The sequence below is a fragment of the Micromys minutus genome (genome assembly GCF_963924665.1).
Source record: "Micromys minutus genome assembly, chromosome: 3".
Lineage (NCBI taxonomy): Eukaryota > Metazoa > Chordata > Mammalia > Rodentia > Muridae > Micromys > Micromys minutus.
This window is the reverse complement of record NC_137972.1, coordinates 32,799,355-32,813,153: the sequence shown is the minus strand read 5'-3', so window position 1 is coordinate 32,813,153 and position 13,799 is coordinate 32,799,355. Positions and strand designations below refer to the sequence as shown.

General features: G+C 47.9%; 1 protein-coding gene across 1 annotated transcript; it reads left to right on the top strand.

The window, feature by feature from the left end:
* Window positions 1-801: 801 nt before the first annotated feature.
* On the top strand, window positions 802-13,585 carry IL17RE (interleukin 17 receptor E; the record flags this gene model as incomplete). The annotated part of the gene is made up of 15 exons (XM_080914083.1): window positions 802-933; window positions 1,245-1,260; window positions 4,110-4,207; window positions 4,433-4,592; window positions 4,665-4,804; window positions 6,363-6,431; window positions 7,879-7,945; window positions 8,697-8,872; window positions 8,964-9,011; window positions 9,093-9,138; window positions 9,236-9,390; window positions 11,535-11,603; window positions 11,991-12,042; window positions 12,119-12,217; window positions 12,662-13,585. The coding sequence occupies 15 exons, from the start codon at window positions 802-804 to the stop codon at window positions 13,246-13,248; spliced, it is 1,914 nt and encodes a 637-aa protein (XP_080770209.1). The 3' UTR covers window positions 13,249-13,585.
* Window positions 13,586-13,799: the final 214 nt, after the last annotated feature.

Below are 13,799 nucleotides of genomic sequence, written 5' to 3'. Positions count from 1 at the left end.
ATAAGATGATGGGGAGGGTCCCCACAAAGCCTGGAGCCTTGTCAGCTTTTTTCCTGCACCGGAAACCACAGGAAACCAGGTCAGTGAGTGGGGCTGCTCCCTCTGCTCCAGAGCTCAGCTGTCAGCTCCTGGGCTTCCTGAACAAGCCATATCATTTAGTTGGTCCTCAAAGCTAGAGACCACTTTGACCTGGAGTCAAGAACAGCTGGAAAGGGCTAGTGGGCACAGAGAGAAGGCTGGGTCAGGTGGGGATCCTGAGTACATCTGGGGGATGCAGGGGGCTTATTTGTGTTTTATAACGTTTACTCATTTTTGACTTCAACAAATGATGCACCAAACACTTCTTTATCTTCAGCATTCAGTGTACACAGATAGACAGTAGCTGTTCATTTCTCAAAGTGAAAGATGTGGAACTGTCTGTGGCAAAGTATACTAATATGTATGTCAGATCTGCAGTATTTGAGGGGTAGGAGGGGTTAAGAAATGGGCGCACCTCCATAACAAGGTACAGGTTCCTTTCCTGTTAACTCTACCACACCAAGAGCCTCCTGTGACTTGAGGGCAGTAAGGCTTTCTACAGAACAAGCAAGCGTTCTTCAGCGCCCTGGCCCAGGAAAAGGAATGTGACCAAGCCTGCTGGTTAGGTTCAAGGAGGAGCTTCGGGGCAGGGTGGATCTAGGGCAGGGTTAGGTGAGAGCGCCTGCTGGTACCGTGTGCTTCTCACAGCTCCAGGGCCAGGCCCTGCTGGCCTCTTACAGACAGAAAAGCCATGGTCTCTGCTCCCTGATCCTATAGAAGCTCATGGGGAGCCCCAGACTGGCAGCCTTGCTCCTGTCTCTCCCCCTACTGCTGATCAGCCTCACTGTGTCTGCCCAGGCTGCCTGCCCCTGTATGCCACGTTGGATCAGCCACTGTCTACTGGCCTTCCGAGTGGTAAGGTCCTGCTGCTAGGTGAAGGGGCACTTGCTTGGCACAGACTAGAACCTCTCTTTCTCCTGCCTGCCCTTTCCTACCTCTGAAACCCTGTGCCCTAATGGCATCCTCAGTGTGCCTTCTATGTGGTCTTGAAGGGATTGCTAAGGTTCTGGTGAGCTGAGGTCCTTGGCAGGGTATAACCCAGAGAACAGCTGAGTGGATGGACCGAGAGCTGAGGGTCTCAGAATGAATAATTTGTTGCAGAGTTCAGGGAGAATGCACCTTCTAATGATGCCTCTCTCTTTCCCTTCTGGGCCCTGTATCTTCAGGATAAGCATTTTGCTGGTAAGTCTTACTTTCTATCCTGCTCCTCTTCCCAGTGCTCCCCTGTGATTCAGGACCCAGTAAGCCATCTTTGGCAGTTTTGGTTACAACCCAGGGAGTAGTCTGATATCAGTAAGAAAGTGGAGGACTAGTCTAGATTCCTCAGATTCTATAAATGCTTAGGCAGAGTTCTAAACTCTGCCATCTGACCTTGGCTTCTGAGCACCAGAGTGGAGGAGAAATGACTAGAGGGGCCATGTTGCTTCCAGCCATGGGGAGGATACAATGAGCAACAATGGCTAATCTCCAGGCACTCCACACAGGTGGCTCTTCACTCTATCAGGGGCAGTACTCTTATACTCTATGTACATTCAACTCTACCAAGCTTTTCCCCATGCATATGATACTTAAGACCAGTCCACTCGATGAATGAGCCGTCTGGCCCCTGGGTCTAATAACTTTCTCAAGATCCTATTCGAATGACAAAGCTCGGCCCTCAATCTGTTTGGGAGGAAGTAGGCGGCCCTCCTGAGACCCCACTGCTCCTCTCCTTGTTTCTGTGTTGGGACCAAAGCCTCCATCCTCTACTCTTCCTGTCTCAGCCTCCTGAGCGATAGGCTCACAGCCGTGTCTCTGTGCTGACCTTCCTTTCTCTGGCACAGGAAGTTCTGCTCAAAGCCCCTGCCCTACTCTCCTAGCCACAGAGCCTTGGCACTGGTCCTGCTGTTTGTGCCTGTGTCTGGTGTCACGGTCTGCAGGTAGGAGAAGCAGCTTTGAGCCATTCTCAGTGGAGGTATGAACTGGGGAGAGTTGGAGGGTCAGTACCTGGCTGAGACAGTGTCAGTTGTCATATAGGAACAGGTTTTTGTCTTGTTAACCTCAACAGTGACTTAGAGCATCCTAAAATAGCACCTCACAACAAACACTTAAAGGCAACTGTATCATTGTGGAGGTGCCATCTCCACAAAGGGTACCGATCCCTAAAAGTGTGCGCTCTATGGACCTGCTGTTGTTACTTTACATCGGCAAAATCATGTTACTCTGCTGTTTCATTGCCTTACTTGGTACACACTGAACACACACTTTAACACCAGCGGTTATTAGGGGGATAGAGAGATGGCTCAGTGATTCAGAGCACGTGATGCTCTTGCAGCAAACTTGAGTTCAGTTCCCAGCACCCATCCCAGGCAGTTCACAGCTCCACCTCCAGGGAACCCGATGTTTCTGACTCTTCAAGCACCTGAACTCATTCGCACCTACCTACACACACACACACACACACACACACACACACACACACACACGTTCATAATTAGACATAAAATCACAAAACGTTAGTTGAAAAAATTTTATCATTTAGAAATGATGCTACCATGCCTTTAATCCCAGCACTTGAGAGAGAGGAGTGAGCTAATCTGTGTGAGTTTGAGGCTAGCCTAGTCTACAACGTGAATCCACAACAGCCAAGGCTGGTTACACTGAGAAATCCTGTCTCAAAAAAGGAAAGAGAGAAAGAAAGAGATAGATAAATAAATAAATAAATAAATAAATCACAGTCAGGCAATGGTGGTACACACCTTTAATCCCAACACTCATGAACCAGAGGCAGGAGGATCTCTGAGTTCAAGGTTAACCTGGTCTGTAGAGTGAGTTCCAGAGCAGCCAGAGTTACACAGAGAAACCCTGTCAAGGAAAAGAATCATGCTACAATGAATACCTACCGTTGTGGGGTGTGTGTGTGTATCTTTTTTCTTAGCTTAGGACTTTTTAAATTGTTTTGTTTGTTTAAAATGTCTTGTTGGGGCTGGAAAGATGGCTCAATTGTTATAAGCACTTGTGCTCTTCCAGTGGATGTAGATTTGATTCCCAACACTTACATGGTGGCTTATCTCTAACTCTATAGGTCCAGGGAGTCCAATGTCTTCTTCTGATCCCAGTAGACACCAGGCAAGCACATGGTACACATACACATGTGCAAGCAAAAACATTCATAACATGTAAAATAAAATAAATAAACCTAAAAATTTAAAAAGAAATAAAATACCTTTTATTTATTATTTAAAATCTCATACATGCATACAATCTATCTTTATCAAAACCGCCTACAATTCCTCTCTCCCACTTCCCCTGAAAAACTCCCAAAACATCCCTGTTTCATATTAATATATATGTATGTTTTGTGCAGGAATGTCTTCTTGTGTGTATATGTGTGTATATATATATATGTGTGTGTGTGTGTGTGTGTGTGTGTGTGTGTGTGTGTGTACATATTCCATTCATGTAGTGCCCATAGCAGCATCAGAACCCCCGGCACTGGAGTTACAGATGGTTGTGAGCCACGATGTGGGTGCTAGGAACCAATTCTGGATCCTCTAAGAACAGGAAGTGTTCTGAACTGCTTACTTATATCTGTCCACTTTTTGAGACGGAGGCTTACTGTATAGTCCTGACTTCCCTGGAACTTGTAAAGTAGACCAGGCTGGCCTCAAATTCAAGAGCTCTGCCTGTCTCGCCTCCTGATATGAGCATCAAACCGAGCCTTGCTCTATTTGCTCATTGTTCACAGAATCCAGTCAGCGGGGCTGTCTACCGGGCATTGACTGATCTTGCTGGCTTGACCTCACACAGATCTTGTGCACAACTGCCATGGTGTGTCTAGAAGACTTCTGGCTCTTATATTCTCTCTACCCTTTCTTCTGTGTTTTCTGAGCCTTAATACTTTTTCACTGAATCATAACCTTTGCCACCAAAGAAGCTTCACATCATTGCACTCCTTGATTTATAATGACTCTCTATCCAATATTGGATCAAGTCTCCGGTAGGACAGAGGCCATGAATACCCAGATAAGAAGTTTGTCTCCCTCCTGCAGGCCTCCAGTGGGGCTGGTCCCCTCTCTTGGTGAGGAAATCTAAAAGTCCTCATAAATTTGAAGTCTATCAGAGGCACAGGATGCCAGCATCCTTCCAGGTACCCTGTAGCTTATTGCTCTACCCTGTGCTTCCTCTCTTTTTTGCCCCTGACTTGGTTTGCCAGCTACAAAAGGCAGTTTGAAAATGAAAACATTACACAGCACGGGACACTGAGGCCAAAAGAACTTGAGCAATTTGCCTGTGGTCTCTCAAGTTCCAAGACAGAACTAGAAGTCAGACTTCCTGGCTCCTGGCTTAACACCATTTTGTTCTCTGCTTGCAGAGGAAGCTGCTAGGCAGCCCTTCCCTGTCTCAGGAAAGCCATCGAATTTCTACGCCCTTCCCAGCCATCTCCCACAGAGGCCTACGCACCAAAAGGACCCAGCCTTCAACTGCAGAAGGAATAGAGCATCTCCCTGGAGCAGCTTCACAAAAGCGTGGAGGTAGGCATGATGGTGACTGGAGATGGTGTCAGCCTTGCCTGAACCAGGTCACCAAGTCTTCCTTCTCCCTAGGACCTGAATTCTCCTTTGATTTACTGCCTGAGATACAGGCTGTTCGGGTGGCTGTTCCTCCAGGCCCAGAGGCCAGTGTGCGCCTTTGCTACCAGTGGGCACTGGAATGTGAAGACATGGGCAGTCCTTTTGATACCCAGGTATCTAGTGCCCCGCCCCATAAGGAGACAGACTGCACAATTCCTGAATAGATATATGGAGGAGACTAATGCCTGGACAGAGAAAGTAATTGCTCAGAACTTATAAAATGAGGTATATAGTGTTAAGACCTTGACTAGACAGAAAAGGTGTGGGCTAGGTTATTTGAGAGAAGAGACCATAGACAAATGAATATGGTATACACTCCCAGGGAGAGAACACTCAGAGACCCTTTGCTAGGGTTGCCCAGTTGGTAGAGTGCTTGCCAACCATGCATGATCTCTAGCATTGTACAAATTCTGTAGGAGGATCAGGAATTCAAGGTTATGCTTGGAGATATAATGAGTCTGAGGTCAGCATGGGGTACATAAGCCCCTGCCTTAAGAAAAACCACAACAAACGCTTTGCTTCCTCAAGAGGTTGTTCCTCTGATGATTTGACAGAATGCTCACATGTGTCTTGGCACTCTTCTCTCGTACCTTTTGTCTAACCCTCAGAAAACTATATCCCCCTAATCTCCCCGGCCAGGTCCTAGCTGCCCACTTGTACCTGCAGACACCACAGGTGCCACTTTGCATAGCTAGGCATCATGGGTGAAGACGGAAGCTGTGCTCTGGGGTCCTTCAGATCTCTTCATGTCTACAATGGCTATACCTTCTAACTTCACGCTGATGCTAGCCTCTGGTAGAGTTGATGCTTCTAACATCCTACATGGCAAGCATATAACGAACTCAAGAACTATGTATTCCCTTCCCTGTAGCATGAAATCATTAAAAAAAAAAATCTATGCTAAAAGCCAGCTACTCACTGGCAACCCGGTCTCCCCTCCTCCATTGGGAGCTGCAAGCCGAGGCCTTCCCAGGTTCCAGAGGTTAGCCTGCTGCTGAACTGCTTTCTTTTCCCAAGCTATCCTTTCCCTGCGGCTAGTCTGTCAAGACTGGTGGCCACTGGCTCTAAACCCCTAGCTCCTTATAATGAAAACTCCAGAGGCTTATAATTTACCAGCCAGATTTATAGCAGTAAATCTTCAACCCCCAAAATGCCCACACAGAGAACTGAAAACTCAACTGATAGAGATAACAAGATGCACAGCTGGCTTGAACAGATGTGCCCTATTTTATTTAATTGTCTATCTAAGAAATCCCTAGTTACTTATGGCTCCCAGGACCATGTGGTTCTGGTTCATCTTCCTCTCCTTTAGGTTCCATCTTGTCTCCAGTCTGTCTCTCTCCTCTGTCTCTCTGTCTCCTCTTTAAAACTTTCAGCCCCACCTTCTTTTTCCACTGCCCAATCACAGGCTCTGGTCTATCTGACTAATTAAGATTTCACTGACTTCATCTGCACACAGACTACAATCCATACTTCCCTATTCCTACTCCTCATAGAATACCTCAAGCAAATGGCTAGCGTATAGAACCAAGAGCCTATGAGAAGAAGAAGGAAGTTTTATATAGTAGGGAAATAAGGTCTGAGGTCTTAGCGTCCTCCTACTTTGTCTACAATATCCATGCGTTATCTTAGGTGTCTCTGTTTCTCTTCCTTTGTGGTTTTTATGAACAGAAGATTGTGTCTGGGGGCCACACTGTAGACCTGCCTTATGAATTTCTTCTGCCCTGCATGTGCATAGAGGTGAGAATAAGGGAATTTGGGCTAACCATGGCTCCTTGCCTACCCACATCTCCAGTAAATCAGTGTATAAAGGACTAGGGATGGATGGAGAAATACAAACCCTACAGCACTAAAGAGAAACTCCAAAAGAACCAGGGATGCTTAGGAAACGGGTGCTGGCTTGGCTGTGAGCCGCCGATGTTCGAAGGTAGTAGGAAGGAGTGGGTGGGTGAACACCCTCATAGAAGCAGGGAGGGGGGATTGGGATGGGGGTATGGAGGGGAAACTGGGAAAGGGGATAACATTTGAAATGTAAATAAAAGATATCCAATTAAAAAAAGATAATTAAAAATAATTTTAAAAGTACATCACACAGATTATTTATACAAGTAAAAGAACTAGTTTCAGGTTTTATATACCTTTGTTTCGAGAGTGTTAAGTGTGTTGGTATCAATTACCCTAACCATAAGTACTCCACCAGTGGTGCACTTGTTAGAGTTTTTCAAATCTAGACTGATGCTGGAAAAGAGAACATTTGAGCCACTTTTTAACTGCTCATGACACAATATCCTGACTACTTTCCAAATTACCTATAAATATTAATGGAATACTACTGCAGGTTTGTATATTGTTCTGGAAATCATGAGGAATTTTTAAAGTTCACATGACAAGACACATTGAACGTCAAATTTACTAGTAATCCTTATATAAATATTTTGACTTATTTATCAAGAAGAAATTATAAAATGCCTGCAGAAATTCTTACCTCAGAGCTTATAGAACCTGGTTCTATGTGATAATAATCTAAGTTAAGTACCAAAAACAAATGTGGTGTGTGTGTGTGTGTGTGTGTGTGTGTGTGTGTGTGTGTGTGTAAGACAGGGAAAGAGAGGAAAGAGACCATATTTCACCAAATAATACAAAGGGGTTGAGATACTTCAAAATATCTTAATGTTCTTTTTAGTTTATGCACATAAACAATACTTTTTTGCATCTACTTTTTTATCTGTTAATTATGCAGTCAAAACAAACATCCACCCCCCCAAATGTTTTGGACATTATTGGAGGAAGGGTAGTCCTGAAAAAAGGATAGAGACCTAGGGAGACAAGAAACTTCCAGAGACAACAGCAGGTGGACTCTCAGGGAGTCCAGAATGAGGAGAAACACAGGGCACTGGGTACTGTGAGAAAGCCTAGAATGGGGGTCAGGAAGCCCAAAGTTGAGGGATGTGGTCTGCAGGAGTTCTAGTTCTTTGTTGCCTGGAATAGTTCTCTTTGGAGACCAGAGACTGCCTTATTGGCTGCTCTTTTCTAGGATCTTGAGCCCTAACCTTTTCCCTTACTCCACAGGGCTCCCTGATTAGTGTCCTAAGGCTGAGGGTACTTTACAGTAGTAGTGAGCTAGAGCCAGAAGTAATGATGTTGGAAAAGCCATTTCCGTGACAATCTCTATGCTTCATTTTCCCAGGCCTCCTACCTGCAAGAGGACACTGTGAGGCACAAAAAGTGTCCCTTCCAGAGCCGGCCTGAAGCTTGTGAGTGTTGTATTGATCTCTTCCTTCTCTCTCTCTCTCTCTCTCTCTCTCTCTCTCTCTCTCTCTCTCTCTCTCTCTCTCTGTCTGTGTGTGTGTGTGTGGTGTGTCAATCTGCAGATGGGCTCCCTAAGTGCTGAACATCATGAATGGAGGAGGGTCGCCCAGGGCGTGGTGTGTAAAAGGACTAACTAGAGACCTAGGGTCACCTCCCAGCTCTGCCTGTGAATTATCCCCACACACCACCCCCCTTTCCTTTATCAATAAAATCCCAAACTGTTGATGAGGCTAGAAGGAACTACGTCACAGGAAAGTGGCTGGTTTTGTCTAGAGTGCTGTGTACACAGCGCCGACCTCAGGAGAGAAAGAGCGCTCAGATACAAGTAATTCAAAGCCTCAGGAAAGGAGACACCTGGTGTGAGCAGAGAGGGTGTCAGAGGTGCTGGGCTCAGGAAATGGACAGGCTTTAGAAAGAAGTCAGGGAAGAAGGCATGTTTAGATTCTGGGAGGAGCCTGCACAGATTTTGAGTATGGGGTGTTTTGAGTACAGTGTGGAGACCCGGGATGGAAAGGCAAAGGCACGAAGGCTGGATAGAAAGGTGGGTAGGGAGAGTAGGGCATGCTCAGCTGCTGAGCACCTGTGAGCGGAGGTACCCTGGAACTTTGGTAATTTCTTCTGGTGCCCTGGAGTCAGGGTGGGGAGATGGAGCTACAACTGGGCTGTGGCCTCATCCTTGGACCTGTCACCTCCCAGATGGCTCGGACTTCTGGAAGTCAATACACTTCACTGACTACAGCCAGCACAATCAGATGGTCATGGCTCTGACACTCCGCTGCCCACTGAAACTCGAGGCCTCCCTCTGCTGGAGGCAGGACCCAGTCACACCCTGCAAAACCCTTCCCAATGCCACAGCACAGGAGTCAGAAGGAGTAAGGGCAGCCACCTCCCTCCAAGGCTGACTTGGGCAGGGTCGGGGGCCCAGGGACCTTTCTCCCTGACTAACTCCCTTCTCCCCAACAGTGGTATATTATGGAGAATGTGGACTTGCACCCCCAGCTCTGCTTTAAGGTACAACCATAGGCAGGGGGCTGACAATGGGAGGAGGGATGGGACTGAATCCTGCTGACCTACTGTGCTTGTGTTTCTCAGTTTTCTTTTGAAAACAGCAGCCATATTGAATGTCCCCGCCAGAGTGGTGAGTCAGTAAGAATCCCTTCTCCCACATCTCACTCCCATTCACCTGTGACCTACAGGACCAGAACAACCCAGCTCTAATCACTTTCCACAAACAGGTTCTCTCCCATCCTGGACTGTGAGCATGGATACCCAGGCCCAACAACTGACTCTTCACTTTTCTTTGAGGACATACGCTGCCTTCAGTGCTGCCTGGAGTAACCCAGGTTTGGGGCTGGATAGCTCGATGCCTCCTGTGTACAGTATCAGCCAGGTATGGCTTAGTTAGGGTTTGTTTCCTACCAGGTTCTCTTGGCCAATGCATATCTCTAACCTCCCTGTTACTTCAGTGAGGCAGACCTTGTGTGGGTGGAGGCGTTCTGTTATCTATCATAGATTATTTTCTTGATCAGCCCTCTGTCAATCTGTGGGGTCCTTCACCAGGGAGTTCCTAAGCCTTTCAGTGTCTCAGTTTACAGAGAGAATAGCCTCCAGATGCTGGCACTCCCTTCAGCTACTCTCCAGCCCACTGAAGCCACTGCCTCATTGCATGTATGATGTATATGCATGTGTAGGTGTACACGTCTCTGGGTGTAAATGAAGAGACCAGAGGTCTCATTCCTACCTTCATTCATTTCTACCTTATTCTTTTGAGACAAGGTCTCTCACTGAACCTGGAGCTTGCTGTTTTCAGCTAGGTTGGCAGTCTAGTGAAGTCCTGGGATTCACTTGTCTCTGACACCCAGTGCTGGGGTTGCATGAATATTTAGCCATGCCTGGTTTACCCTGCACCCCTTCCCCCACAGCAGGGTTTCTCTTTGTAGCCCTGAGTGTCCTGGAATTCAATCTGTACACTCAGAAATCTGCCTGCCTCTGCCTCCCAAGTGCTGGAGTTAAAGGTGTGCACCACCATCACCACCACCACCATCACCACCACCACCGCCACCACCACCATCACCACCACCACCACCATCGCCACCACCATCATCACCACTGAGCTCTTCTTTTTTTAAAACTCTGGTTGCTTAGGATTTCAATTCAAATGCTCATGTTTGTATATAAAATTCATCCACTGAGTCATTTCCTCAGCTCTACATTGTATATTGATGCTACCCCTCACCCCAGCTGTCCTCCCCCAGGACTCATGCCTCTACACGGCACTAGTAAAGAAGTTAACCAACTCTCTAGAGACATCTAGAAGCTGAAGGATTCACTGTACAGTAGTGCAGCTCCATCATTTGGGTTAAGAATGGGTTGCCTAGCTGACTTTGTATCTGAGTATCTGATTTAAAAGCCACACTCACATTTACTCACAAAACTACAGCAATAAGCTGACCAAGCATGGTCTCTACATACAGATCTCTCTCAAAGGCTCCCTTGCAGCTAGATTATTGCTTTGAGTCCTATGGGCTCCCAAACAGACAGAGGGTAGCAAATACTTATGATCTGAATAGCTACCAGCTGACAGCTTGAGACTGAAGTCAAGAATGCCATGGGTGCAGAGTAGAGGTGAATGGTGCTCCTGAAGGTTGGAGTTAACTGATCAACCTTGTAACTAACTTGTGGAACACAGAGTGGAGCCACATCTCATTTGTAGATACACAGCAATCAATTCTCACTGGTTCAATACACATTTCCTGAGTGCCTACTCTGCTCACCCTGTATTATGCACCAGGAGGTATAAGAAGAACATACAAACAGGCTTTGGCCTCCTCTTAGTCATTTACACACACACACACACACACACACACACACACACATCTTAGCTTAATATATATGTGTGTATCTATATGTATGTTATAATTATAATTATACACATAATGATTATATATATATCAGTTTATTTTTTAAGATTTGTTTATTTTATGTATGCAAGTACACAGTTGCTATATTCAGACACACAGAAGAGGGCATCAGATCTCATTACAGATGGTTGTGAGCCACCATGTGGTTGCTGGGAATTGAACTCGGGAAGAACAGCCAGTGCTCTTAACCACTGAGCCATCTCTCCAGCCCTATTTATTAGTTTACTAAGGTACCCATATGCACATTCCCATTTAATGCTCCCGGTCGTCCTCCACAGCCTATTCTCCCCGTGCACAGGATGCCTCTTCAGTTGTGTAGGGGGTGAAGAGATGCACACATGCTGAAGGACACAGACAATGGCTGTGACTACCTTCTTCCTCAGGGTGGCACTGTGTGTGTGTGTGTGTGTGTGTGTGTGTGTGTGTGTGTGTATGAGCGATATGTTAGCTCAGCCACAGCAGCTAATATCTGGGGAAGATCAATGGTAGTTGGTTGGCTGGGGAAGTTTTTTGGATGTGTCACTGGGCCCTTTAACTAGGTGGGATGGAGCTGGGTGAGACACTGTAAGATTTGCATGTATGGGGACAACCATTCTATGTTTTGTCCTTACAGACCCAGGGCTCAGTCCCAGTGACTCTAGACCTCATTATTCCCTTCTTGAGGCAGGGGAGCTGCATCCTGGTAAGATCCCCTAGCACAGAGTCCATATAAAGTGTTTGGTTTGGCCAAGTGTTTTAAACTGGAATTAGATGTCCTTATCTATATGCTATCTTAAAAACAAAACAAAACAAACAAAACACGTATATTTTGCCTTCCTGTTAAAAATGAGAAAACCTGCTATTGCATGTCCACAATGAGGTGTGGTGACAAGGCCTAGCACTCACTGGTGGCTATTTCAGCTGTTCTGTGCCCTCCAGCCCAGCCCAGAAGTGGGAGCACCTGTGGCCTCAGTGTCGTTTGTACTAGACACAAAACTAGAGCTGGAGGAATTCCCAAGCCAGTGGGGACTCCTTCCCTGGGAGAGAGGGGGTAATCTAGCTCACATACGCGGGGGCCTTGTGTCCTCAGGTGTGGAGGTCAGATGTCCAGTTTGCCTGGAAGCACCTCTTGTGTCCTGATGGTGAGTTCTTGGGTGAGAGGAGAGGGAAGGAGCGTGGGCACTCAGGAGACGGCTTGCCTTCACCTGCTTGATTCAGTCTCTCATAGACACCTCGGACTCTTGACCCTGGTACTGCTGGCTGTCACCACTCTATTGGGTGTAGTTCTGGTCCTCCTCTGCCGGCGCCTACTGCCAGGTAAATTCACCTTTGGTCCTGGGAGATTCAGATGTTCCCAGTATTTTTTGATCAAGTGAGGGCCAGAGCACAGGCTGCTACTTTTAGGCCCCCTAGTGGAAAGGAATGGTTAAGGCAGGGCAAAGGGCTGTGGGTGCAGTTTGTATCTGTACCACCACCCAGCTGCAAGAGGCGGTGTTGGTGGGGTGGGGGTGGGGTGTTTACTATCCAGCCTGCTGTCTATTAGAAGCTTCACTTTTTCCTCATTAGCCTATAAGCAACAAATAGGCTCAGCAGGTTGGGGGACTGACTCCCAGAACGGATAAAGGACACATTGTACAAGCAGGGCGTCCTAGAGTGTAGGCCAGAGGCCCCTAAGGAAAAAGCTGGGCTGACTGTCCTCGCCTCCCTTCCTTCCTCCCCCAGACGCCCCTTACCCTACTCAGCTGTCGCTTGGGTCCCCAGGCCCCGGTCGAACAAGGCCAGTTTTACTCCTACACGCAGCGGACTCAGAGGCACAGCGACGCCTGGTGGGAGCTTTGGCCGAACTGCTGCGGACCGCGCTGGGTGGTGGACGCGATGTAATCGTGGATCTCTGGGAAGGGACGCACGTGGCGCGTATTGGACCACTACCATGGCTCTGGGCAGCACGGGAGCGCGTGGCTCGGGAGCAGGGCACTGTGCTGCTCCTGTGGAACTGTGCGGGCCCCAGGACTGCCAGCAGCGGCGACCCGCAGGCTGCGTCCCTTCGAACCCTGCTGTGCGCTGCTCCACGCCAGCTGCTGCTCGCCTACTTCAGTCGCCTCTGCACCAAAGGTGACATTCCCCGTCCGCTGCGCGCTCTGCCGCGCTACCGCCTGCTTCGTGACCTGCCGCGCCTGTTGCAAGCGCTGGATGCTCGGCCTGCCACCCTAGCCACTAGCTGGAGTCACCTTGGGGCTAAGAAGTGCTTGAAAAGCCGCCTGGAGCTGTGTCACCTGCTGGAACTCGAGGCCGCCAAAGCCGACTACCAAGGCTCAACCAATAGTTCCTGCGGTTTCAGTTGTCTGTAGCTGCAGTCGGAACTCCTGAACATGTACTTTTTGGGGGTGCTTCTTGTCCCCCAAACTGTAAGACTCACTCCAGGTCCCACACTTGACTAGCCTTCCTCTCACATTTCCTCCCTCTCAGAGTCGGGAAAGTTGGGCTCTCCCGATTTGTCCTCAACCCTTTCTGAGAAGACGGGGCAATTTTTCCATCTCTTCTCAAAACTGCAAAAAGACAACCATCTGCATCGTGCCTCTAGTCCAGGCTGGAGAGCTGGACCAGGGTTGGAAAGCAGGGCCTATGTGGCCAGAGACCCCCCCCCCCAAGGCTCCCCCCTCCCCCGGTAAGCCAGGGGTCACTCGACTTTTCCCAGAGGGAGGCCGCATCCAGAGGTAGTTTGATTTGTTTGAGACTGAATCTCACTGTGTAGCCCTTGATGATGGTCTGGGTTATCAAGAGATCTATCTGCCTGCCTCTGCCTCCTGCGTGCTGGGATTAGAGGCCTGCCTACATCACCACAACTGGTGAGAGAGAGTTTTCTGTCGTCCAGAAAGATGAATAAAAGCAAACATAGTAG